The following is a 26780-nucleotide window of genomic DNA, read 5'->3' as shown; positions in this document are numbered from 1 at the left end:
TTGATTGCCTCCCACTTCTATCACCCAATTCCCATGATTCTGCATGTGCTTGGTTCCAAATGTGCTTGTGTACCTTTAGTTTGTGTTCTATCAGCATTAATCTGCTTAAGTTGCATTTTTGGCAGAGTTCATTCATACTCCTTTGGGTCCTTGAGTATGCTCAGGTCTGCCTGTCTATCATTCCCGGTGTGTTCTTGTGGGTGTTAAGGTGTCTCTTGAGTTGTGAGAGAGTGTGTCTAAGGGTGATTGAGTAACTGTGGTTGTCGGTCTATAGGCATGCCTATATATGTGTCTCTCTTTTCACCTTGAAGGATATATGTGCATCTGGGCCTGTCAGTTTTGTGGCTATGTATTGGTTTGGTGCTTAATTGTGATCCTGTATGTGTTTGTGCATGTGTATGGGTCTCTGCGGGGGCTTCCCCAGTGGCTCAGCGGATAAAGAATATGCCTGCAATGCAGGCGACACAGGAGACGCTGGTTCCATTCCTGGGTTCGGAAGATCTCCTGGAGAAGGGCATGACAACCCACTCCAGTATTCTTGCCTGGAGAATCTCATGGATAAAGGAGCCTGGTGGGCTAGTCCAAAGGGTCACAGAGAGTCAGACACGACTGTGCCACACACACACACACACTCATGGGTCTATGGATTGCTATATGTTTCTTTTTATGTTAAAAAGTTGTGTGTCTACGGACCATCGTGTGTCCATTTCGATGTGTATTTGTGTACAGTGAAGGTTGTGGGTCTAACCAGATGTGTCCATGTGGACTGCATGTTTAAAGGCTGAAGGGAATTTGTCTTTGCATTTTACCCCGGTTTATGAGAAAAATATGTGTAGCCCTGTGTCCGGGACAGGAAAGTGTTTGTCTCTCAGCCAACCTCTGTCGTCCCTCAAAGCCTGAGGTCACAGTTAGGTTCCAGGAGGCCTTGGCACGGACTCCTAGAGGGGCGCGGCCTGAAGAGCCTCTCTCTCTGGGGCAGTAAAGATGGGGTACAGGAGGGTGGGGTGGGGGTGGGGGTGGGGGTGGGGAGGGGCGGGGCCTCTCGCGACTCCCGGGCCGCCCTCCTGCTCTGCGCCCCCGCCCCGGCCGACTCCAGCCCTCTCATTGGCTGTGTCTGCCGTGACGTCGCGCGGATCGCAGACAGAAGCTCCGGCACCCGGCGCGCGGGAGGTATCCTGGGTCACCGGGGCTTCGTTACTTCGTCGCCTCCTCACCTGCGGCGCGTCCCGGGCCGCTGCCTCCCGGAACCGGGTGCCCGCCGCCGCCGCCGCCGCCGCCATGGTGTCCCCGGTCACTGTGGTGAGTGTGTGAGCGAGCGAGCGGGCCAGTGTCCGGCGCGGCCGGAGCCCACCGGCCTGGGGACTGAGCTGCGGCAGGCCAAGCCGCGGGCGGCGGGGCGGGGGCGGTACGAGGAAAGGCAGGGATCCTGCGGCCGCCCGCGTCCCCCCGGCGGGAGGCGGCGCGGTCACGGCCCCCCGCATCCCAGACTCTGGCACCCCTCCTCCGCGCGCCCCCCGCCGGCCCGCGGGAGGGAGGAAAACAGCGGGCACGTGACTCGGAAGCGTGACTTTGTTGATCTCCGTGTGTCCGGCGCGGGTCGGCCGGGTGGCCCGCCTGGGAGAGGAAAGGGACGGCAGCGGGCCGCCAGCTCTGCGTGGGCAGACCGCAGCGACGAGGGGGAGAGCGGGAACGGGGCTGGGACCTCCTGGGAGTCTTTCCCAATTTCTTCCCTCCCTTTCCTCATCTTTACAAGAAGTCTCGGGCAGTGTAGGTGACGCCTCTGAGTCTAGGCAGCCTGGATCACGCGCAGAAGGGAAAAAGGGTCGTTCTCTATTGACACCCCTTGTTCAGACTTTCTCACCTGAACTTTTGTCTCTTCTCTGCCCCTCTCCTACTCCTAGCGCTGGGTTCTCCAAGACTGTCAAAGCCTCCCCCGCTACTACTGCTGTTTCTTCTTCTAGGGAATAGGGGACCTGGGGGAGAACTGTGGGACTGTGCTTCCAAGGGCTAGCAGGTGAGGCTGGGGAGATCTGGGGACTGTGAGGATAAGCTCTCTCCTCCTCTGCCCGTGTCCCTACCCTGACCAGCCTGCACTGGGGAAATCTCCATAGGAAGGAACTCTTGTCATCTCTTCTCACTGCTCTCACCCCTGGCAGAGCAAGGGCAGGCTTAGCCCCTGGATCCGCATCTGCCTCTTCCCAACCTCCTTCATCACAGTCTGTTCAGTGCCAGGTAACCACAGCCTGGAGATCTGAGAGTCTGAGTGTGTACCCATGGCCCTGTGCTGGGCAGCTCACTGGCCCAGAGACCTGTCTCTTGGGCAGAGCATGAATATACTGGGAACCTCAGCTCCTTCACATCACTCTCTGAGCCCCAGTACCAAATGTCCAAGAAAAACAGCTTCAGGGTATCCGAAATTCAGAATATCCACAGCAGCTCCCTCCCTGAGCTTGCAGAGTGCCTGCATGGCCTGGGAAGCAACACTTCTTTAGCTCCCTTCCCCCCTAATCCGGCTGAGACCCAGTCAGCTGCTCTAACTTCCCCCTCTCAGTTCCTCATCTCCTCCCAGCCTGACTGCTGGCTTCAGATCAAAAGCTGGTGAGAGAACCCTGCCTCCCCGTCCTGCCTCTCTTTCTGATGTGCCTGAAGTTGCTCTTGTTTTCTGGGAAATGAGAATGACTGACACCCTCTCCAACCCCCCAACCCCTGAGATTGCTGGTATTCCAGGGACAGCTTTCTTGCTCCCCACTCATGGGTGCATTTCTCTAGGCAGTATCCCTGTCTCTTCTCCGTGTCCCTGATGGTACCTTTAGGCTAGGGTAGCTAAAGTGGAGGCTGAGTTGGAGACTGGCTGAGAAGAGAGCCGGTGGGAGCTGAGATGGTTGACAGTGCTCATTCTCACGCATTCCTGGCACTCACCTGGTGTTGCTGGGCCCGTGTCCTGGCCCCACTGCTGAGGATCACGAGTTGGCCAGCTGTGGCATCTCTGTGGTCTGCTGCTGACTCCACTCTATTCCAGACAGCTGGGGATTGATGCTGCCAGAGAGAGGCTGAGGGGGCTTTGTAGGGGAAGAAGGAAGGGGCAGAAAGGGAGAAGCCTTGGGCTGCAGGATGGGACACTATCCCAAAGTCTGCTTTCTGCCCAGTGACTATTTTGGTCCTGCCCCAGGGCCAAGAATGGGACGTGAGTAGCAGGCTCAATGGAGCCCTTTGTCTTCCTAATCATTTAAGCCTCAAGTTAAGACGGGCTCTTTCACACTGGCTGCTTGGGGCAGGTCAAACTGGGTTTGTGTCAGTCCTCCCTGCTTTGGTGGTGGGCCTGTCTTTGGGGTGGATGCCTGGGCTGAGGGTCCTGCTCTGAGCCCTGCTCTGGGCTCCCATGCTCTGAATGCTGCCTTTGTCCCGTGTCTTCCAGGTGAAGAGTGAGGGACCCAAGCTGGTGCCCTTCTTCAAGGCTACCTGTGTGTATTTCGTGCTCTGGCTGCCCTCGTCCAGCCCATCGTGGGTCAGCGCCCTCATCAAGTGCCTGCCAATCTTCTGCCTCTGGCTCTTCCTCTTGGCCCATGGCCTGGGATTCCTGCTGACCCACCCCAGTGCTACCCGCATCTTCGTGGGGCTTGTCTTCTCTGCCATAGGCGACGCCTTCCTCATCTGGCAGGACCAGGGTTACTTTGTCCACGGTCAGTCATCACAGTCACCACCTGGGAGGAATCTTGGGCTAGAGGACCCTGGGGAGGGGCCAAGGATTTAGGAAAGAGAATTTTTTTAAAACAAGAACATGGGGAATTAAAGGGGTTCTGAGGCCAAAGACTGTTGGGGCCCCTGTTGCCGCATGACCTTGCCAGTGATACGGTGATCCGTTCTGGAGTACCACAGGAGAGTTTGGAGGTATCTTTGCCTTTGTGGATTTCTCCCCACCCCTGTTACTCCCCTGGCTTATCCCAAGCACTGCACTCCTACCCCACCTCCTGTTACTCGTTCCTCACCTGAGCTTGCCTTCAACATCCCATCATCCCCTCTCACTCCCAGGTCTGCTGATGTTTGCTGTGACCCACATGCTCTACGCCTCGGCCTTTGGCATGCGGCCACTGGCTCTTCGGACAGGTCTGCTGATGGCAGTATTGTCGGGCCTGTGCTATGCCTTCCTCTACCCAAACCTCACGGGTGCCTTCACCTACCTGGTGGGGGTCTATGTGGCCCTTATCGGCTTCATGGGGTGGCGAGCAATGGCGGGGCTACAGCTGGTCGGAGCAGCCTGGCGCTGGACTGAGCTAGCGGCGGGCAGTGGCGCACTGCTATTTATTGTCTCAGACCTGACCATCGCCCTCGACAAGTTCTGCTTCCCTGTGCCCTACTCACGGGCATTCATCATGTCCACCTACTACGCCGCCCAGATGCTCATCGCCCTGTCAGCTGTTGAGAGCCGGGAGCCAGTGGAGGACTACCGACTGAGCAAGGCCAAATGAGGGTCAGGTTCTGGTCACCTCTCTCTTCTCCTGGGACTGGAGTCCAGAACCTGGGCGTCTGCCAGAGCTGGATTGAGATGACCACAGTACCAACCTGGGGCAGCAGGTACCACCTGTGAAATGTGCAAGTTTGAGGGATAAGTAGAAAAAAGATTCTAGCAAAGCTAGTGGTCCAGGACCATGCTGAGAACTAAAAAAAGCCAGCCTAATGCTCCTTGCCGGAGCCAGGATCTTCCCACCTCTACCCCATCCAGACTGTCAGAGCCCCTCTGGAGGGCTGTGGTGCTCAGCCTCTTGACCTCCCCCACTTCTGCTAGATGGAAGAGTCTGACTCACCCACTTCCACTCTTTCTGATTTACGCAGAGTTGAGTGAGGAAGGGAAGAGTCTGTGCTGAGATGCCCAGGGCTTGAAGCCCCTTTCCCAGGCCCCTAGGTGGAAAGACTGGATGAGGGTGGAGTCTCCCTTTCCTGCATCTATCCTTGTTACTTGAACAATCTTAATGTCTAAGTGTTGGGTGGGAAGGTGGAGGGGTGTCTGTCTAGGTAGGCAAGATTGGGGACTACTTTGGCCTTGGGAGTTCTGCGTACCAAGGATTCAAGTTGGTCCCATCTCTCAAAGGGCATCCCAGAGTTCAGGCCCCACACCACTACCCTCAGACCCTATCCCCAGGGCTAGGGTGAACCATGCCAAAGGAAGGGGCCAGCCTCTGTGTGTGTGTGTGTGTGTGTGTGTGTGTGTGAGTGTGTGAGTCTTGTTTGTATGGTCTGTCTCCCAGCCTACCTATGTCTTACTCTGCCAGCTGTCTCTGACCTGCTGTGTGTCAAAGTCTTACAGGGAGAGGGCTTCAGGGAGCTGCTGAGGGGTTGCTGAGCCTGGCTCAGGTAGCTTGGCACCCCCCACATACACACCCACTCTCAGTTCTTTCCTCCTTGCCCCTCCTGCACTGGGAGCAAGAGGAACGGGCTCCAATGACACTCTAGGGTCATAAGACCCAAGGCACATTCAATGCAAGGGGAGCAAGGATGGGACAACTCCATCCTGTTGCTCACATGAAAAAAAAAAAAAAAAAAAACAAGAGTCACTGGCTGCCCTGCTTGTCTGCCTGTGTGGCACGTGCCTGTCCTGGAGAGGTGGGGGTGGGGCATGGCACCAGGGGCCCTGGATGTCCTCACAGCGCGGGTCACAGTCCTGTCCAGTGCATGTTGGCATCAGGCCGGCTCCCTGGCTCTGGTGACACTGTCCTGGTTGGAGTAGGTCTCTTTCTGGTCACGTGTGTGGGTAAGGATGTAGTTCGGGAGGATAGGGGATGGGTAGTAGTTGCCACCATCCAAACTTGTCCTTAATGCCCTCCCCTATGCACAGGTGCCCCGCGTCTCATTACTTGGTGTCCTCAACTGCTAGCCACCTCCTCCCCTCCCCAGCCCAGACTTGCTACCTGCTCCAGAATAATCTAGATTCCCTTCATGCTTCTCCTCCTCCCTGGAGTCTGGGCTCAGCTGAACAGCTGGGAGGAATGAGATTAGATTGTATGATTCATGCTTTAGATGTGAAGCCCTGGCAGAATAACGTGTCACCTGACTCCAGGGGCATTTTCATCTTAATGGGCAGTTCCCTGACCCAGAGTAAAAAGGGAAGTCATGGATGGTAATGAATACTCCATCAGGAGAGGGGTTGTACAGTTGTGGGGATGTGGTAGACTCAAGCCCCGTATGGATGTTGGATGAATCAGTAATTTTCAAACTAGCATCTGTACAGAGATTAGTGTTGGGAGCTGAAAGTGAAAGTCACTCAGTCCATCTGACTCTTTGCGACTCCATGGACAATCCATGGAATTCTCGAGGCCAGAATGCTGGAGTCGGTAGTCTTTCTCGTCTCCAGGGGATCTTCCCAACCCAGGGATCAAACTCAGGTTCTCCCACATTGCAGGCCAATTCTTTACCAGCTGAACCACCAGGGAAGCCCTGCTGGTGGGAACTAGCAAAAGAATAAAGTAGAGGAGGGAGGTTCAAAGACCCCCATCCTTGTTTCAAGTCCAGTAGCTTAAAATTTTTTTAAGGAAGAGTTTGCTGCTGTCAGACATAGTGAGGTGGATGACCAATCCTATTTCAGATTCTCTAATTCTCAGGAGGAATATGCATGAGTGTGTGCTCGGTCGCTGAGTTGTGTCCCCCTGGACTGTAACACACAATGCTCCGCTGTCCATGGGATTTTCCAGGCAAGAATACTGGAGTGGGTTGCCATTTCCTTCTCCAGAGGATCTTCTTGACCCAGGGATTGAACCTGTGTCTCCTGTATCGGCAAGTGAATTCTTCACCATTCAGCCACCTGGGATGCTCAGATAGTAGGAACCCTGCACACTAAAAAGGCAAGGTCTTGATCCATTTAAATCCCAGAACTGAAGACATACCTACTTGTAGTTAAGACATTGGAAGGGCAGGCCGGGGAGGAAGTTGCAAACTTCCCTGCTAAGCCCTGAGGGGAGGGCCAGGTACAGTGCAGCTGTAGAGGAGGGAAGGCAGGGCAAGGCCCAGCCAAAAGGGGACTGGTCACTCCCCATGTGGGTGGGTTTGGAGCAGGCTCTTGGGGGTTGGGCTTCTGAGTATCCCCATCCCACTCCCAAGTCCCATTGGTCCCTGGTGCACACCATGGTCAGGAATATACACAAAGGCACACTCACTCAGTGTATTGTCCTATCCCTTCAGTGAATGTTTATGTTGACAAAGACCACAGAGCATACAGGGCCTCCCTCACTGGAACCACACAGAGGACAGGCCAAGAAGCCCCACATCACAACATCCTCCTGATGCCTGGGCTGGACTGGAGCTCACATGAGGTACTTTGATTTCTTCTGCAGACTCTCAGTGACAGATGCTAGAACTGACTTGTCGTCTTTGTCTGAAAGAGCAAAGAAAGTTTTTGTCAGTGTGAATGACCCTAGGGACAAGGGAACCTCCAAACTCCTGGACTTTGAGTCACTATGCAGAAACCAGAGGCTGGACCCTGCCTAGGATCCTCAGTCATTTCCAGCTGCAGTCTGCCAAGGTCAGCCGAGTGTGTGGGGCCAAGAGCTGCCAGTTATTCATTTAATGTATGTCACGCATAGTGCCAGGCGCTTCTATGCACTATCTCATTTAATCCTCATAACAGCCTTAAGAAGTAGATGAGAAAACAAGCTTAGAGTGGCTTGCCAAGGTCACATGGCTGATTAGTGTTAGAGCCAGGGCCTTGTGCCCATGTGCTTAAACCAGAATTAAGTTGTCAGGGATCTCTCTAGCTGTGGAATGAGAGCTGGATGTCTCCCATGGTGCCTTCCCTGGCCTAGTTCTGTTACACAGTTCAGCAGCCACTGTGGAGGCATCATCTCAGTGCCAGGCACTTAGCTGAGTACTTGAGAGACAGAGCAACAGGACATGGTCCTTTCCCCAGAGAAAGACATCTGTAACAGGATGGTTACAGTCTGTAACCATGGAGACTGTGGACACCAATACATGCCATGGAAATTTCAGAGAGTGGCAGAGGAGGAGGCTGGAGAGGTAGGTGGTGGGGAGTGAGTTTAAAGGATCATAACAAAGCTAGGAGGCTTAAAGCAAAGGCGGAAGAGCAAGGTAGGCCATCTTTGCATTTAGAGAGTTCATGCAACTAGCTGTCTAGCTGTGAAGACAGTAGAATGTAGGAAGAAATAAAACATTTCCCCTACTTGTGCACACACGAGCAGAGACATGGCACACCTGTGTGCAGAGGGAGGGCCTCCCTTGTGTGCTTCAGTCATGTCTGACTTTGCGACGCCAAGGACTGTAGCCCACCAGGCTCCTCTGTCCATGGGATTCTCCAAGCTAGAATACTGGAATGGGTTGCCATGCCCTCCTCCAGGGGATCTTCCCAAGCCAGGGATCGACCCCTCCTCTCTCCTGCAGTGGCAGACAGGTTCTTTACCACTAGCGCCACCTGGGGGGCAGCCTTTATTCCCTTACAGCACCTCCTGTCTATCCTTATCCTGAGCCACTATAGTTTTGTCTTGGTTGCACATCAAAATATATTGAAATTTTTGTCAATATAAAAGATTCCTTTTAGAACCCTACCAGGGAGATTGTGCTTGTCAAGTCTGGTTTAGACCTGATCACTACTGTTTTTTTTTCAAATGCGTGTTTAGGCCCACCGAGGGTTGCAAACTACCCTGATGCTGGGAAAGCTTGAAGGCAGGAGGAGAAGGGAACCACAGAGCATGAGATGGTTGGATGGCATCACCGATCCGACAGACAATGAGTTTGTGCAAGCTCAGGGAGTTGGTGATGTACAGGGAAGCCTGGCGTGTTGCAGTCCATGGGTTCGCAAAGAGTCAGACACAACTGAGCCACTGAACTGAACTGAAGGGTTGCAAACTACAGACTCTTTTTTTGCCAACTCCCAAATCTGCAAGGGCCAGATACATAACAAATGATATGGAGAAGATGGCAGAGTGGGTCCAACTTTGGTCAGTTAGAGAATATTTACACCACCCCATGGTAGATTAAATAAAAGGTAGTGTCAGCCATAGGAAAATAATCTATCGACCTCCCACAAGACTGCCATTTTGCGCTTCCACCCCCGGTAGGACTCAGCCTGGGGCGCCCACCACCTCCAGGCCTGCCGGAGGCAGGCTCGGCACCCTCACCGTAGACCGTAAGCTTGCAGCTGCTGCAGTCCTTGCCCAGCTTATTCTCCACCAGCACGCAGTACTCGCCGCTGTCCTTGAGCGTGCAGGTGGGGATGACGATGGTGCACACGCTGCTAGTGGAGATGTACCAGAACCGTGAGTTGGCTGTGATGTTGACGTGGCCCTTGTAGAGGGTGATGGTGGGCCGCGGGGTTCCCCAGGAAGGCGCGGGTCACGGTGCAGTCCTGGCCGCGCAGCACGTGGCGCCAGTCCTTCTGCTGGTACGGCTTCAGCTTGGTGCTCAGGTCCTCGATTGTGCGGGGGTCGGGTGGGGGTGAGGGTGGGGGACGTGGCGAGCGGTAAGCGCACCCCAAGGTCCCCCACCCACCGCGCTCCCGCCTAGAGCTCGAAAGACCCGAATACCCATCTCACGAAACCCCGATGACCTGGGTTAGATTCCCACACACCGTCAGCTCTAGGGCCCCGACTTCATAGTGGTTCCTGAAGTTCTCCCTTCGTCACTCTCCCACTCCCATGCCACTGCTAGTTCCAAGACCCAAACCAGGTCCGCGGGCTTTTGCGTTTTTCCAGACCTCAGCATCCTAGACTTCTTTCTGGCCACCAGCTTCTGGACCGGGCTGTTGACTGCCATTTTTTTCCCCCTAATTAATTAATTTATTTTAATGGAGGCTGATTACTTTACAATATTGTGATGGGTTTTGCCATATGTTGACATGAATCAGCCACGGGTGTTCATGTGTCTGATCACCACTCCCCACCCCCACCCCACGCCCGCCCCCGCACCGGTCCAAGCTTTCCCCAAGGCCATCCCAGTCTCTACCGTCTCTGCTCTCTCCAGTTGAATCATATTTTAAGTTTCCTGCAGCTTTCCCAATCCTTAATCCCCTCCCGCCGGGGTTTCTGGATGTCGTCCCGCTTCTTGGACCCTCCCTGAATCCTCAGTCAGGACGTCAGTTAGCCTCTCCCCTGAAACAGCTTCTCAGCTCCACATCCCCGTCCCCCACCTCCATCCCCGCCCCTCCTTCCCGCCCCCTACCGGCATCCCCGCCCCCAGGGGGATCTCCCCACCTCCGCGTTAGTCCCACCCCTCAGAGTCCCCCGAAGGAATCCCCTCCCCTAGGCTTCCAGACCTCAGCTTTTCTCCCCAGGGTCCCCGACGTTAGTTCTTTCACCTCAGTGCTTCTCAGCATTGGGTAACCCTGGCAATCCTTATTTCATCCCCGCCAGCAGGGATCAAAGATCTGAACCCCTAAGTCCCCAGACTCACTCCTGTCCTTGCTGACAAGCCAGGCAGGTATCGTTGGAGTCACCGCTGCGTTCTGGGCCAGCACTCAGAAGTAGTACTTCCTGCCGAGGAGCGAGTCGGTCACCGTGTACTTGTTGCTGAAGACGCGGTCGACCGCCTTGAGCCAGGTGGCGGTGCTGGCATCCCGCTCCATGATGGCGTAGTGGACCTCGCCGCCCTCCTGAAGGTCGGGGCTGTGGTTCCAGGTCAGAGTCACCGTGTTGGTGACCTCCTCCTGTGGCTTTGTGGGTGGCCGCGGAAAATCTGGAAGGGTCCGAAAAAAAATCCATCAGCCTCCCTGGGGAAATATCGCGCCCGAATATCGTGCACATCCCCGTCGAAATATCGTGCCCCCGTGCCAGCCACCTGCCAAGTCCTAAGGAGGATGGGACGGGGCACCTTCACCTTCTAAGTCTCAGGCAGCCAGAGTCTTGGAGTCAGAACTATTTATGAAGTGTAGCTCTAGCTTTGTCATTTACTAGTCCTGTGAACTTAGACAAGTTACTATCAGAGACCCATTTCCTCACTTGCAAAAAAGGCTAACAATAACTATCATAAAAATGTTTGGGTAAAGTGCCCATTTAATAAAAGTTCACCCCTTCATCCCTTGGGGGTTTAGGGCTTTATTATAAAGCTTCCAATTCTCTTTAAGAGGTCACCCCAATTTGGAGGGGCTGTTATGCTTTTAACAGAGGGAGGTACAAAATGCATCAATGCAAAAGAATGTTTCACATATTCTTTAGCATAGTGATTAATGTAAATTTAGGAATACACAATGTGTTAAACCTCAAAACCTGCAGTTTCCTGAAACTTAAGGTGATGAAAAGACTCTTAGGTTTTACCCACCATCTTTATTATTAAAATTCTAAATGGTATCTGGGGGGAAACTAAAAATTAATAGCAAGCTCATTTCAGCTGTGGTTCAGGAATTCTAATGAAGCTATATGGCAGTGACACTGTGGGATTGTGAAGTTTCCCCAAAAGGGCTTTCTAGGTGACCACATCACATGCTTTGAAAGTATTTCCAATAACATACAGGCCAGTTACCCCAATTTTTAATGGACTCATTTCCGTCTGTCTCTCCTGCCTCTTACCTGTTCCTGCCTCTCTCTCTGCTCACTGACCCTACTCTGCATATGCCCTGAAGCTCTCCAGATAGGACTGCAAAAACTGAAACAAGGGCTTAGTCTTAGTTCAGTGCCTCTGGGGTTTCAAGACACTGAGAAAAAGTAGAAACAACTCTGCCCATTAAGGCAAAAGCTAAGAGTCTTGCTCTGCGGTGCCAATAGGAATGCCGTTACAGTGGTAAAAGTCCAGCAGCAGAGGGGAGTGTAGGCAGGGATGTCTACCCAGGCCTCCGCTCATTGTCATACCTGCCACACACACGTGGAAGTCGTGGTATACCTCTCCAGACATGTTCTGGAGCTCAGTGTGGTACACCCCTGAGTCAGAGCACTTGGTGCTCTTGATGAGGAACTGGGAGTGGTTTTTGCTCTTGGTGATAATTTCCCGGCCCTTGGTAGGGACGCCATCTTTCGCCAGATCACGATGGGTGGTGGGGAGCCCTGGGTGGTGACAGGAGATAGCACCATGGGTCACCTGGGTGGTATTTGGGGGCCGGCCCCCTCCCACTGTCCAGGAGTCTCCTATCAGCCTCTGGTGCCAGAGGTCTGGCGAGGGGCAGAGGGAGAGGCTATGGCAGCCATGGTAGCCATCTGGGTTTAGTGGTGGGCCTCTGGGGGTCAGGGTCAGGAATGACTCACAGGGAAGGCGGCGTGGATGCAGAGGGCTGTCCCAGCGCAAACCACCGTATGACTCTTCAACCGGGCACTGAGGTCAAACTTGGGAGCAGCTGAGATGGAAAAGACAAAGATGGGAGCAAGCAGCGCTCTATCTGGAAGACTCAAGTTGAAGCCTCCCTTCTGAAGCCTTTCCCAATCTCTTCCCCTTCATGCTCTCACTTCAGGCCAGACAGGCAGCTAGGAACCCTGCAGTGCTGCAAAGCATTTATTTTTTCTCATCTGTCTCCCTCTATTTTTATGTAAGACTCTTTAGGGCAGATCCTGTGTTGTTGATCTTTCCCCCTATATCCCTAACAGCTCCTTTGACACACACTATCTGGCACACAATAAGTGAGATTTTGGTTTTTGGGTTTTTTATTCTGTTTTGTTTTGGGTGGGGAAGCCCCTGGGGTTACCCCTAGCTCCATCCCCAGCACTGCCCAATTGTCTCCTACGGGATGAGGTCCAAGAGGAAGCGGTGGAGCTAGGATGTTGAGAGGGCTAAACCCCAGCCCTCTCTGCGTCTCTCCTCTGGTGTTGGCAAGGCACAGACCCCCTCATCCAGCTCCACTGCCTCTCCAACCGCAGCCTCGTTCACCACCAGGATTCGGAAGAAGTACTGCTGCCTCTCAGTGAGGCCTCCCACTGTGTAGCAGGTGCCTGAGATGGGGATCTCTGTGCACCTGGACCGCTCCATGGTGTCTTCAGCCTGCATCTCAAGGAGGTAGCCAGAGGGTGGGTCTCCCCCTGCAGGCTCTCGCCAGGCCAGGGAGATGCTGGTGTTGGAGGAATCAGACATGTGCAGGCCTTGCACCAGGCCTGGGGTGCTCTGGGTGACACAGACAACTCATCAGCTCCCACACTCTTCCCACTCAACCCCAAGGCCAATTCCCATGCTCAATAACCCTGAAAACTTTTACCACCTCTACTTTGAACACTCATAGTTGACATGTTCAGCACCCAGCCTTGCACCCTCAACAACCTCCAAATTCAATTTTCTCACTGACGCAACACTTTCAGCCTTGAAGTCAGTACCCTCCAAATTCAATATGCACTATATACTCCAACCCTCTGCATTCAAAACTCCAGCCTTTAGCCCAACCGTCTCTACCACATCCAGTCTTATGCAGTGTCCCCATCTCACCACCTGAGCTCAGCACCTGCCCAACCATTTACCCACCACCTTGCTCAGTCCTCACACATTTCTCTACCACCTCACCTAACCAGACATACTCTACTTTTGATAAAAACTTTTTTTTTCAGCTGCCTCCTCGCTATCCCTAACACTCAATCTTTATTTGCTGGCTTTCTCCTTTCTGTGAATCTTGTCCCTCAATCAGGCTGGCAGCTCCCAGAGAGTAGAGACTGTGTGACCCCTTTCCTGTTAGACTTTCCCAAGAAGAAACCCTCTTTCTACCTCAAATGGCCATTTCCACTATGTGCTGGCAGCCCTGCACTCACTCACTGGGTGCTTGGCTACCACTGAGTTGGATGACATACTGGATGTCCAGGGCCTGACTTATTCGCAGCTACAACTCGGAGTTCATATTCTGTGTCCTCCAGGACATCATCCACAGTGTACTTGGTGCCTAAAATTGGCATTTGAGGGGTCATGAGGCTGGGGTGGGGGGTGTCCATGTGGTAGGAGACCATAGAATGAGTGAATGTGGATGAGGGTTCATCAGTTTGCTATTAAAACCCGCAAAGGAATATGAGGAGGAGTTATGTTCCGAGCAGCAGGGGTACATGGGTCCACCCAGCAAAATCTCCCTTGGTCCCTCCTGGGCCTTTGTCTCTAGGACCTCACCGTGGATGGGGTCCTTGTTGACTGGCACCCACAGGTTACTGCCTTTCTTCCTTTGCTCCACAACGTAGTGGAGCCCTGGGGCTCCCCCATCTTGGGTAGGGGCATTCCATGTGACGGCCAGGGCCTCATTGGTCACGTCAGTCACTTAAGCCTGGGAGGCAAGACCAGAGGCTCTGTGGGAGACAGAGGGGGTGAGAGAGGGTACAGGTTAGGAGGGGGAGTATGTAGACAGTTGTCCAACTCATGCTGAGCTCTGGTTCCCTCCTTTTTTTTTTTTAATTTTACTTTTACTTTACAATACTGTATTGGTTTTGCCATACATTGACATGAGTCCACCACAGGTGTACATGAGTTCCCAATCCTGAACCCCCCTCCCACCTCTCTCCCCATATCATCTCTCTGGGTCATCCCAGTGCACCAGCCCCAAGCATCATGTATCCTGTATTGAGCCTAGACTGGCGATTCGTTTCTTACATGATAGTATACATTTTTCAATGCCATTCTCCCAAATCATCCCACCCTCTCCCTCTCCCCCAGAGTCCAAAAGTCTGTTCCATACATCTGTGTCTCTTTTGCTGTCTCGCATACAGGGTTATCATTACCATCTTTCTAAATTCCATATATATGTGTTAGTATACTGTATTGGTGTTTTTCTTTCTGGCTTACTTCACTCTGTATAATCAGCTCCAGTTTCATCCACCTCATTAGAACTGATTCAAATGTATTCTTTTTAATGGCTGAGTAATACCCCATTGTGTACATGTACCACAGCTTTCTTATCCATTCGTCTGCTGATGGACATCTAGGTTGCTTCCATGTCCTGGCTATTATAAACAGTGCTGCGATGAACATTGGGGTACACGTGTCTCTTTCAATTCTGGTTTCCTTGGTGTGTATGCCCAGCAGTGGGATTGTATGCCCAGCAGTGGGATTCCTGGGTCATAAGGCAGTTCTAGTTCCAGTTTTTTAAGGTTCCCTCCTTAAAAACCTTAAAGCCGATGATTCTTAACTAATTCTGGTTGCGCATTAATGTCAAGTGAGCAGTAAAAAAAAACCCCAAAACACCCTTCCAACAACTAGTGTCTGGGTTGTATCTCCTGATTTAACTGGCCTAGGTGGAGTCCAAGCATCAGCACTGTTTTAGAGAACTCAAGTGGTTCTAATGTGAAGCCAAGATAGAGAACGGCCACTTGAATTTTCTAACCTGTGTTGTCCCCAAAGGCACAATTTTTAAGGTACTGTCTTGACACATAGAAACATGGAGATCAGTTTGGAGGCCTGTAGCAAGTAATTAACTAGTGATCATAATTAAAACACCAATGTTGTCAAGAGTTTTCTTTGGAAAAAGCAATTAGAATGGGTTCAAGGTAATCCCTAAAGTAACATCGCTCTCCCTTGGATGAGGGATGGTTTCTGGAATGGAGGAACAAGTGGAATTACTTTTCTGCTATTGTGCATAGTTCTGGATATATACACAGGGGTGTGTTGTACATGCGACCTCACTGGAAAATGTTGAGCATTTCTGTCCAACACGGTTTTGCTCTTACTCTAGAATCTATCTGTCTCATAGGGCAGCTACAGATGACCCTGTGGAATTCCCCACTAGCATTTCTCACCAGCTGAAGGCCCCACAGTGGCTCCTGGGATCCATAGTGAGCTATCTCACTGACCAATAGCATTTCCTGAAAATACTTCCTCTGCCTCCGGGGAGTAGCTCACTCCTTCTGAATTGACAGCCAGGATAGGAAACTGGTAGGCTTTCTCTGCTTCCACCTTGTTGGTGGAGAATTTGGTGACTTTGCTGCCCACCTCCCCGATCTTAATCCAGGACTTCTTGCCGACTGCCCTCGGTTCCTCTATGAACTGTGTTATAAGCCACTGTCTGTTGTCCTTAGGGGCCTTCCACTTCATGTGCACACAATTACCCAAGAGCTCCAGGAACTCCACCTGGCCCTGGGGAGGCTTGGGATGGTCTCAGGACAGAAGATAGTATCAGAATGGGGCTTTGGAGCAAAGGACCAGAAGGGCTTCATCCTACTGGTTGGAGTCCACCAGACTGGAACATAGCTAGATCCTGAGCTTTGCAGCTCTCTTGTGCTTCTCTTAGTCACTGTCCTCCTAAGACCTGCTCAAATAGCTTGATCCTTGCCCTCACAAAGATTCTCATCTGCCTAGGAATGGGTGAACTGGAGACCTGAGGGGGCCCTGCCTCAGCTGATTCCCACTTGTCCTCTTCAAAGGTCTCCCCTCCTCTCAGCTTCCAGAACTCCAGTATAACAGTTTATTTTGTAATTCCATGTCTGCTGGGTTTTTTTTTTTTTTTTTCCCCTATATCCCTTTTAGGTTGGAGGACTGCTGGGGATAATTCATCCCTGTGTCCACAGCACTGAGAACACAGAGGAGGTGCTCAGTCATGCTGCCAAACTGAACTGAAACCCACTCCATTCCAGCCCACCACCTGATGGAGATGCAGGTGGGGGAGGTGGTCATGGTATGTCTGTGTTGGACGTTGACTATGAGTTCATTAAGGCCAGGTCCGCATCTCTTTCCTTAACATTATGTTCAGACCATCCCAAATCCCATTTCTACCGGCATTTCAGCTTTCTCTCCAATTTCACTTTATTCTTGACCCTATCTTACTCCCTTCCCTCCGTTTCACTTCCAACTCCAAAATGCTTCCCAAGGAACCTCACTTTCATCCCTAAACCCCACCTCTCTTTCACCCCATTTTCACCTTGCTTCATCTCAAAGTCGATTACAATACTTCAGTAACATGTGAAGGTCAATAATGTGCTGTGTACTCTTCTACAGCCTTTAAATTCACTCATAAAAAGACACTTTAAACAACCACCCTATCACAGATGAGAAACTGAGGCTCAGGAAAGTTAATTGACTTGCCCAAGGCCACCGAGTTAAGGAACTGGAAGCGGTCTCTTCTGGCTGCAAAGTCAGCACTCAGTCCCATTCTCAACCCAGACTCCAACTCTGTCCTCAGCCTGCTTGTTGCCCTGAGCCCAGGGCAGCGGGGGTCCCCAGCCTGGCCGAGCAGGGGCCCTGCGCTCACCCAGCACGCTGAGGTGCAGAGTGGCTGTGACGGAGCCATGGTCATTCTTGAGCCCGAGCAGGATCAGGCCGCTGTCCTCTCCCATGCACTTTGAAATGGTGAGCAGCGCCTGGTCGTCGCCACGCTTCATGGACACGCGTTCCTCTTCTGTCATCTCCCTGCCTTCCTTGTACCACGTCACTTTGGGCAGCGGCTTTGCTCGGAAGGGCACCTTGATGTTCCCGGTGTGGCCCACCTTCACTGTGACCGGGTGCGCGGCCAGTGCCTCCAGGACGGACCGGTGGACTTTTGGCGGATCTGCAAGGAGGGGCGGCAGGAAAGGCACGCCCAGCAGGGGTGGGGGAGGAGCCCACGGGGATGGGGGAGGGGCTAGGAGTAGGTGGGTGGGCCAGGCGTGGTCTCGCTTTGTCTACAGCGGGCGGCGACCTTACCTGCGATAAACACCGAGGCTTCCCTCTCTGCACCCTTGACCCTGAAGGTGTAAAGGGCTGGTTGCTGCTAAGTCGCTTCAGTCGTATCCGACTCTGTGCGACCCCAGAGACGGAAGCCCACCAGGCTCCCCCGTCCCCGGGATTCTCCAGGCAAGAACACTGGAGTGGGTTGCCATTTCCTTCTCCAATGCATGAAAGTGAAAAGTGAAAGGGAAGTCGCTCAGTCGTGTCCGACTCTTAGCGACCTCATGGACTGCAGCCTACCAGGATCCTCCATCCATGGGATTTTCCAGGCAAGAGTACTGGAGTGGGGTGCCATTGCCTTCTCCGAAAAGGGCTGGTGGCATCTATCAAAATCATTTATGATGAGCAGGATGTTTAAAAATGGGCACGTGGGTAAGGGGTCAGTGGAGGGATTAGGGCCTGTAGGTGGGGTTTGGGGGAAAGTCAGTGGCATTGAGAAATGGTAACCAGGAATTCTGGGAGATGGCTAATGGGGGGCTGATCATCAGAGCATATGGTCAGTGGGAACTCAGGCTGCTCAGGTGAAGAAGACTAGATGGTGGGATGCAGATGGTTAGTGGAGCTGGGATGTTTAGCTGTGGTTATGCTGGCCGGTGGGATGCCCAGGGTTTATTAGGAGTAGAGGGTGGCCAGGGTCAGTGAGAAATGGCCAGGGATAGTGAGTAGGGCCTGGTCAGGGTCAAGGGATGTGGGATGATCAGATTTGCTGGGGGTGGTCAGAGTCTCGAAGTAAAGGATGGATGAAGTCAAGGGATTTCAGATAGAGTTCAAAAGATGAAGGACGATCAGGGTCTAGGAGGTAGAAACGGTCAGAATTTGGGAGACGGGGTTGGTTAGAGTGGGGAGGCAGAAATAGATCAAGACCTGGAGGAGGGCTGATGTCATGGGGGACTGGTGTTCACCCCATGGTAGGAAAGCGGAGGGTCAGTCGGTGGGGACTGACAGGGTGGGTGTATACCTTCCATGGTGACCACAGCAGTGCTGTAGTATTCAGCCCCATCCTTCAGAGCCACCACGGTGTACCTGCCACTGTCAGTGAGCTGTGCATCCTCAGTGAACAGCCCTGCTCGCCTGCCCTCATGGTTCATGCTGTACTTGGAGCTTCTCGCCAGCAGCTGCCCATTCTTCCGGTACAAGGTCACATCCTTGGACGTCAGCTCACACTCAAGGCAGGCACAGCTACTCTCTTTCACACGCACATCCTTGAGGGTGCTTACAAATTTTATAGGGATGCCTATGGACAGACAAACGAACAGTTGCTTCTGCTCCCAACCTCCTACGACGCTTTCCTGCAGGTAGATGCTGCTGTGGTCCTCTTTTTGACCCCAGAAACTACAGGGCCCTGTGACATGAAGTGTGTACCCAACTCACAGAAGTACCTGACAGGGAAATTCCCAGCTCTGCTTATTTGCTAGCTGACTCTGTGCAGTGTATTCACTTCCTAAGTCTGTTTGTTTGCTCATATGTAAAACAGGGCAACAGCTTTTACCTCCTCACAGGACTGCAGGCAATATCTCTAATGCCCCCTTGGCCCTCCAACCATAACTGCATTGTCTCTCTGGTGTCTGGACCTTTATACGTGCTGAAAATGTTCTCTTCTCTTGCCCCTTCTCTGAAAACTGAAAGCCTTTTCATTTTTCTTGGTAAAGCTTTGCCATCATCTTATCACATCCCTTCTGACATTGCAAGGTGGTATCTCTTCTCTGGGTTCCCACAGCCTCTGTGTCTCCCTCCATCACAGCAATGATTATTCCATGTCACATGTGTCAAGAGTGGTTCACATGTGTGACTCACCGTCATGTGTAACTCTCCAAACTAGCTATAAGAATGTGTGTAGTCAAGATGTAATATATGGTATGTGCTGTAATATATGACACTAGAGCCATAAAGGCTAATAATTTCTTGGCTCAAGATCTCCCAGCTGATAGTAAGATCTTAGTGTGTCTTGATTCCTTGCTTAAGAACTTTTTTTCTAATTCCATTTCCACACCTACATCTCCCACCAGACTAGGAGTTAGCAGAGAGGAGAACTCTTTATTTTTCTAATATCCATCAAAGGACCTTGCAAGGAGGAGACGGATAGATACATGGATGGCTGGATAGATGGATGGATGGATGGAGGGATGAATGCCCACATCGAGGCTGCTGTGGCATGAAGCCCACCACTCAAGCTCTGGCCCAAACACTCATGGTCAGTAGTGAGCTGGGTCTTCTGAACCAGGTCTCCTGGCTTGGCAGAGAACTCACCACTATCACTGAATCTGGCATCCTGAATCTTATACGTGTGGGTCAGACCATCCTCAGACGCTGTGATTTCATACTTTTCATCCCTCTTCAGCTCCTTTCCATTGAACTTCCACACAAAGTCGGGCACTTTCCTAGAGAGGCGGATCTCAAACACAGCTGTGTGGCACTCTGTCACCTTCACCGGCTTCATCTCTCCCAAGAACTTTAGTGACTTATCTGCAGCAAAGAGTAGGAAGGGCAGTCCTTGGGCTGATCCCTGGTCCCTCCTGAGGGGTAGGATGGTGAAGGCAGCATAAAGACTCACGTGTCATTAGCCTCTTGTAGCCCACAGGCTGGGGAAAACATACTTCCTTTTGTTCTGCTTGTGAATCATGGGAATCCCCTCCCATGACGTTCATATGGTCTCCTTCCCAATAACATTAACAGCAATTTTAGAAAGAATATGTACCTATGTGCCAGACACTATTAAGGCATCCAGTCCTCATACAGGAAGAGTCTGTTATCTCCCATTTTACAGATGGGAAAACTGAGGCAAAGAGAAGTTGAATCACTTGTCCCAAATATACAGCTCATAAATGACAGAAGTTAGGATTTGAACTCCAGTAGTTCAACTCCAGAGGCTGTACTCTTAACCACTGTGCTACATCGCCCCACGGCACTTTATCTCATAGTCGTATCCACAGGCCCCATGTTTCTCTCCTCTGTTAAGCCCAACCCCATGCAGTCTGTGCTAGCTCTGCAGTCCTTCCTGCCATATCCCCATGGACCCCGGCCCTGGTTCTTCCTTTGCCCTGACCCTGACCCTGACCATGTCCTCCTTGTGGCCCCTGGTGCCCACACTCGTGCCCAGCACCATGAGCTCTGCATCCATCCGCCTGTTGGCCACAGCCAGGCTGTAGGCACTTGCATCACTCATGTAATGGGCAGCACGCACTCGGTGCCCATCTGCTTCACATCATATTTCCCCAGGAAGTACCGGATCCTCAGTGGCTCATTATCCTGCCTCATGGACTAGGTAGAAAAACTGATGAATGGATTTAAGAGGAGATTTCTATTCCATTCCATAAGGCCAACCTGAGCTGAAAGGAGCCATATCTACCTTTCTAAGGCTCTCAAACACAGTCAGAGGCCCCTAACATTTTTCTAGCTTCATTATCTGGCTTGGTGGGATCCAGGGTCCCTGCCTCCCCCAAAGCCTGAACTCTTAATATGCATGAGTTCACTAGATGTTTTCTCTTAGAGGTCCAGATCATCAGTAATCTTCAGGACTGTTTAATTCAGCCCTTTCAGATGGGTAGGCTGAGGCACAGAGAAAGGAGAGTAATTGTCTCAAATCAAACAGCAAACCGGTGGAACACCTAAGAATAAAGCCCAGCTCCCAGCCCATTTCAGCTGTGCCGGATGGCATCGTTTTCCTGGGATGGAGAAGAGGACAGGGCTTATGGGTAATGAGAGGGTCTTGGAAGGAAAGGGGCGAAGAGGAAGAAATGATATTCCAATCATATCCCTCCCTGGGTGCTCTCCCCACCTTGACCCACGGCATTTTGACATTGGGGTCCTTTAGCTCCATGATGCAGTCAGAGACCACCGTGGTGTCCACCTTGGCTGTTCTGTCTTCCAGGGATTTCAGAATTCATATGGCCTGAGGGCGTGTGATAACAAACAGGCAGGTGTCAGAGGCATCTTAAATCTGTCCAGTCTGTGTCCCCAGGCCTGGAGAAGCCCTCTGAGCTTCCGGGGACAAATGACTAGGCTGATTAATTAGACAGCTGCGTTCCCCTCCCTCCGCATGGAACAACTTGAAGATCGAGGAGGAAACGGACATGATAAGGGAAGAAAAAGGAACACCATCCGAGGAACAGTTACCGAGTACAGAGGTCCCCTTGTGTATAGATCCTCTGATTCTGGTGCAGATGTTTCACAATGCCAAGTTGATTGAATGAATGAGTGAGAACAGCAATATAAAAACAAATGAACGGGGCAAAAGTAATTTTCATTTTGCAGATGAAGAAACAGGTTTGGAGAGACCCCCCCAAGTTCACTCAGTTAATAATGCAGTAAAACTGGACTTTGAACCCAGGTCTCTCAGATTCCAAAGTCGATGCAAATGTATTAGCGAGCAGTCAAGAGAAAAGAGGTGGAAGGAAGATGACCTGAGTTCCTCACTGCCCTGGCAGTAGAGATCGCCCTTGACTAGGCACGGGCAGGGTGGGGAAACCTTGCTTCCAGGAGTCCCAAAGGCATTACCCCTTTGGTAAGGCCCAGCCCCTGGCCTGCAGTCCCCCTTCCCCCTGGTGGCCACTGACCTCTACCTCCACTTTCTTCATCCCTTTGAGCTTCTTGAGCAGCCCCCAGAAGTTGGTGAAACCATACTCCATGCAGACCTTCTCAAAGTCCTTCTTGGGCATCTTGGAAAAGTCTATAGCATCTCTTTTTCACCTGTCACCTTCTTCTGCTTCTTCTTGGGAGCAGGGGGTCCACTGGGAGGAAGGAGGTGGGTGACAAGCCTGGATTTAGTGCCTTTCTCTGAAGACAGAGGGAGGCTCTCCCAACCTTGACATGCCCCTCCCTACTCCATGGATTCTTGGAGCCTGGGCCATTAACTCAGGGCCCTGTTGAAAAGCCCGGAGGGTGGGGGGACCACACCCTGGAAAGAGGAGCCTCCCAGTCTCACTTCTTCTTCAACATCTTTTTGAAATCCAATTTTTCTTGACCTGAGGACAGAGAAAGGGACAGGGTCAGACAGGGGGAGTTTGGTCCCCAAGAGGAAAGGCCAGGAGGATTGGACTGGCTCACCCTCAGTCACCAGCAAGGACACAGTGTAGATGGCATCTGCGTGGTCATTGCTTGCAATGCACTTGTAGTTGTCAGAGTCGTCCAAGGTCAGTGACTCCAGCTGGATCAGTCAGGCCGTTAGTAGGGGGTGGGGGAGGGAACCACAGGGAGACAGGGTGTTTTGGGAGGAGGGGGAGGAGCTGAGTGCTGGATTTATGTATGGAGGACTGAGCTGTCTCTATGATTGGAAGGTGCCAGGGAGCAGTCAGTGTGAGTGTGTCTGTTTGAAGCCTGATTCCACATTGGATTCTCCCCCTTGGCTGTGAGCTCCTGGAGGACGAGGACTTCCTCTGAGTTGCAACTTTATCTGCAGTTTCTGGCTCTGGGCTAAGTGCTGTTTTATTTAACACAGACTTACTCCTCTGTGTCAGGTACTGGGTTGAGCCCTGAGGAAATGGGGGTGAACAAGGCTGCCTTGGAGCCTGTAGAAAGGAGCTTAGGTACCAGTGGGTTTCCTAAAAGGTCTTGCTGACTGAATGAGCTTGTGTAAGGAGTGGCTGGCCAGTAGGGGGCTCTGGAGCAGCTTGTGTGTACTGTGGGGAGTGCTAAGGCCCAATGATGGGTCTTTGGGAGGGGAAGGAAGCACCTGGCATGGGTGGGGAGAGGGGAGGCTCTGTCCTTTCACAGTGGGAAGTCAGGGCAGATCCAGGAACAGAAGTAATTATAGACCTAGATCCCCCAGGGACCCATCCCACCCTTTCCTCAAAGGGTCTGGACCCAGAGGCTGCAGAAGATGCTTAGACCTTAGGATGATCGGCCCTTGGCATTGCTCTTCTGTAATGTTCCCCTGAAGAGCCCAGGAATCCTAACCCTCACCTCCACTCTATGACTAGCCCTTCCCTTCGTGCAGATCCCGCCTCACCTCAGCCTGGTTGAGGTCCCTTGGTCTCATTCCCTTCTAGCCATGCGCATAGCTTTTGTCTCATGTTCCTTTGAGGCTCATCACCTGCTGGAACCTCTCTCTTTTCCATTTGCTCCTGCCCTCTCCTTGTTCTGGCATTGCCCTAGCTCTGCCTTGCCCTGCCCCTAATTTTGGCCCCCTGCTCACTCTGGCAAGGACGCCTTAGCTCCTGACTCACCTTTCTTATCCTGCTCCTCCTCTAGGGCATTGAGAGCCCCTTTTCTCATCTCCCAGCTCTTGGGTCTCCACTGTGGATCTCTTGGCTGTGAGAGGACCTGGGGCTCATCCCAGGGTCTTGGCCTCTGGCCTTAGGGGTCACTGGCCCTGGCACCTTCAACACATGCTCCTTGTTCACGATGTTGTAGAAGATCTTGGCAGAGTCCTTGATGGGCATGCCATTCTCTCTCCCAAAAACATTGGGTTTGGGGTTCCCCTGCACCCGGACTCGGAACATGGCTTTATCCCCTGCAGTGGGCACCTATTTTTGCCCCTTAGCCTGGAAGCTGCACCTCGACCTGTTCCCAGCTCTGGGCTGGGGAAAGACCCTTGGCCTGTCTCCACCAGTGATTGTGTACTGGGGGGACGACGGCGGGGGTGGCAGCAGCAGCGGGGGGCTGGGGCACTGGGATAGAAAGGGAAGCAGCCGGGGCCTTGGGGAGACTCTGGGAGGGATGCACCCTCGGGTGAGGCAACCGGCTGAGGCTTCTCCACGAACTCCGGGACATTCTCGCCAGCAGAGATGTTTGAACTTTGGGTCACCAAGCTGAAGAACTCTGTGGAGCTGGAGAACTTCCTCCTCACCACTTCCTCTGTGCTGACAGTCTAGAGAGGTCAGAATAGGCTCCAGGCAGAGCTTAGTCTGGGACCTCTTCTCGAGGGGACAGTGGAGCATTTTAGGTCAGTGAGAACAGGAAACGCTTTGGCCAAGAAAGGAGGACCTTAGAGTCGGTGGGTCATTGTGTTATGGCAAATACCAACCACTAGGGGAGTGAAAGCCTTATCCATCCCTCAGTGGTCAATCTCTACAATCTTTACTGGGTCAAGGTCTTGCGTTCTACTCCCCCCTCAGCACCACCGCCCCCCCCCCCCCCCCCGCCCCGGCCCATTTTTTAGAAGGAGATTTCTTTTTTAGATTTTATGGGTCTCTTTGGGTTCCTCTCCTGGAAGTTCTGGTCCCCCAGTGACCAGAGGTCTACAGGCTGCAGCCGGTCTATTGATGTTTTTTATTTGACATTTCCAATGTTTAAATGGGCTTCCCCGGTGGCTCAGGGGATAAAGCATCTGCCTGCAATGCGGGAGACCCAGGTTCGATCCCTAGGTCAGGAAGATCCCCTGGCGAAGGAAATGGCAACCCACTCCAGTATTCTTGCTGGGAGAATCCCATGGACAGAGGAGCCTGATAGGCTACAGTCCACAGGATGGCAAAGAGTCAGACACGACCGAGTGACTTCACTTTCCTTTCCTTTAATATTTAAACAAAAAGGAGCCCTACATCTAAAAATTGAGAAATTTCACATAAAAATTCGAATTTCTGGATCCTTAACACTGGACGCATATTCCTACATGGCAACAGTCAGTGGGAGGTCAAGAGGGGCTGTCCCTTTCGATGGGCTACATTCTGGGCAATTCACCTCAAACTTTTTTTTTGCATTTATGTTCCCTGCTGGACGCTATCTGACAGTGGTTTTCAAGTCTGGCTGCAAATCAGGGTCCCTGGATATCTTAAAAACACTATCAGATTTAACGGTCTGAGGTAAGACTCACATGTCACTGATTTTTTTTACTCCATTCTCCCACCTGTACACTAAAGTGGTTCTGTTGTGCCATCAGGGCTGAGAATCACAAATTATAGTCACTTGAGTTTGAAGCTTCTGGTCTTGAGTCCCAGCTGTTCCACTTGCTATGCCTCACTTGTGGGCTTCCCTGGTGGCTCAGAGGTTAAAGCGTCTGCCTCCAATGCGGGAAACCCAGGTTCGATCCCTGGGTCAGGAAGATCCCGTGGAAAAGGAAATGGCAACCCACTCCAGTATTCTTGCCTGGAGAATCCCATGGACAGAGGAGCTTGGTAGGCTACAGTCCACGGGGTCACAAAGAGTCGAATAGGACTGAGTGACTTCACTTTCACTTTCATGCCTCACTTGGAGAAGGAAATGGCAACACACTCCAGTACTCTTGCCTGGAGAATCCCATGGACGGAGGAGCCTGGCTGGCCATGGTCCATGGGGTCGCAGAGAGTCGGACACGACTGAAGTGACTAAGCATGTATGCACACATGCCTCACTTGGCCAGGGGGACTTGCTGCTTATCTGGCCTTGACCTCTGTGCACAGAGGACTGACTGAAGGAGGGATGGCTGGGATATCCTGGTTCCTTGTCATCTTTGAATCACTCTCCTCTAGAGACATGGCTAAAACAATCTGTTCTGTTCTGAGGCCATTTCTCAGCTTTCCCTTGGCTCTGCCCTCCCTTAAGTCTGGTCCCCAAGTCTGAACACCTGGAAGCTCAAGTCACTTGTTTATGTATTCATCCTCTCTCCACTGGCAGCCCAAGTCTTCTCTTTCTTAAGTGGAGCAGGGCCAGCATTATTCTTTAGTAGATAAGGCGGCTACCTCCCTAACTTCTTCCATGCCTGAAATTCTACCATTAGAAATTTGTGCATTTGCCTATGGCTTTGGTCTCCAGCAATTAAGAGTTCAATCACTTACACATATCCATGTGATTGATTTTTCCTAAGCTGTTTTCCTGGAGATAGCATTTGTGGACAAGCATCCTGCTGGCTTAGCTTTATCAAATCACAGATTAGAAGCACAGGTTGGGAGGGTTGTTTGTGGTATCTTGGGCTTTTGAGGGGTCCCTTGGTCACAAAGATGGGAGGAAGAAAGGCTGCCTCTACCTAATTCTGCCCCCTTACCAGCCATCCCACTCTATTTACCTCCCACGATCTTGGTTGTCTTGGAGAAGGTCTGCATGTGGGTGGTAGAGCTGGAGAACTCCATGGACACGTGCTCCTGAAGTATCTGCTTGTGGTGAATGGTTGTCATGGTGACAAGGCGTGGGCACTCACCTGGGAGGACCAGGAAGGGGATGAGGCCGTGAAGGACAAGGAAGGGAGCAGGACGGAGACTCAGAGATGTTTGTGTATGTATGTATGTGCATGCACAGCGGGGTAGGGGAAGGGACAGAACAGGTGAACACAGAGAGAGATGACTGTTTACAGGGAGGGTGAGGAGAGGTTGGGTGGCAAGCCTCTTCCCTCTGTCCTCTCTTCTCTTCCCTTGGTATCT

At 52.1% G+C, this 26780-nt stretch overlaps 2 protein-coding genes across 9 annotated transcripts; one reads left to right on the top strand and one right to left on the bottom strand.

The window, feature by feature from the left end:
- Nucleotides 1-1173: 1173 nt before the first annotated feature.
- TMEM86A (transmembrane protein 86A) lies at nt 1174-9143 on the top strand. 8 transcript variants are annotated; one of them, XR_008201516.1, is made up of 4 exons: nt 3389-3680; nt 4030-4572; nt 6684-7301; nt 8619-9143. XR_008201516.1 is itself a non-coding variant. In XM_052662013.1 (3 exons), the coding sequence occupies exons 1-3, from the start codon at nt 1279-1281 to the stop codon at nt 4464-4466; spliced, it is 723 nt and encodes a 240-aa protein (XP_052517973.1). In that variant the 5' UTR covers nt 1174-1278; the 3' UTR covers nt 4467-6676. The 8 variants fall into 8 exon arrangements, 1 of the variants encoding a protein (XP_052517973.1); XR_008201517.1 differs by having other exon boundaries at nt 6684-7510; XM_052662013.1 differs by lacking the exons at nt 6684-7301; nt 8619-9143 and adding an exon at nt 1174-1299 and having other exon boundaries at nt 3416-3680; nt 4030-6676.
- IGSF22 (immunoglobulin superfamily member 22) lies at nt 7293-26537 on the bottom strand. Its single transcript, XM_052662393.1, is given in 26 exon segments — nt 7293-7363; nt 9120-9312; nt 9314-9416; nt 10392-10671; nt 11781-11945; nt 11948-11972; nt 12171-12259; nt 12696-13015; nt 13646-13688; nt 13691-13777; nt 13996-14168; nt 15662-15968; nt 17060-17356; nt 17491-17547; nt 18473-18748; nt 19699-19977; nt 20608-20679; nt 20682-20760; nt 21290-21403; nt 22068-22183; nt 22186-22241; nt 22436-22475; nt 22558-22657; nt 23829-23962; nt 24175-24306; nt 26429-26537. Coding segments are annotated over 26 exon segments (3717 nt in total).
- Nucleotides 26538-26780: the final 243 nt, after the last annotated feature.

Source organism: Budorcas taxicolor, chromosome 25, assembly GCF_023091745.1.
Source record: "Budorcas taxicolor isolate Tak-1 chromosome 25, Takin1.1, whole genome shotgun sequence".
NCBI classification, from domain to species: domain Eukaryota; kingdom Metazoa; phylum Chordata; class Mammalia; order Artiodactyla; family Bovidae; genus Budorcas; species Budorcas taxicolor.
The sequence above is the reverse complement of the archived record's forward strand: the minus strand, read 5'-3'. Positions and strand labels throughout refer to the sequence as shown.

What these genes read in the sequence shown, in the direction of transcription:
- TMEM86A (XM_052662013.1), top strand. Translation starts at nt 1,279, where the DNA reads ATGGTGTCCCCGGTCACTGTG. An exon ending in TGGTGTCCCCGGTCACTGTG is followed by an intron (nt 1,300 to 3,415) that starts GTGAGTGTGTGA and finishes CGTGTCTTCCAG; the next exon opens with GTGAAGAGTGAGGGACCCAA. An exon ending in CCAGGGTTACTTTGTCCACG is followed by an intron (nt 3,681 to 4,029) that starts GTCAGTCATCAC and finishes TCTCACTCCCAG; the next exon opens with GTCTGCTGATGTTTGCTGTG.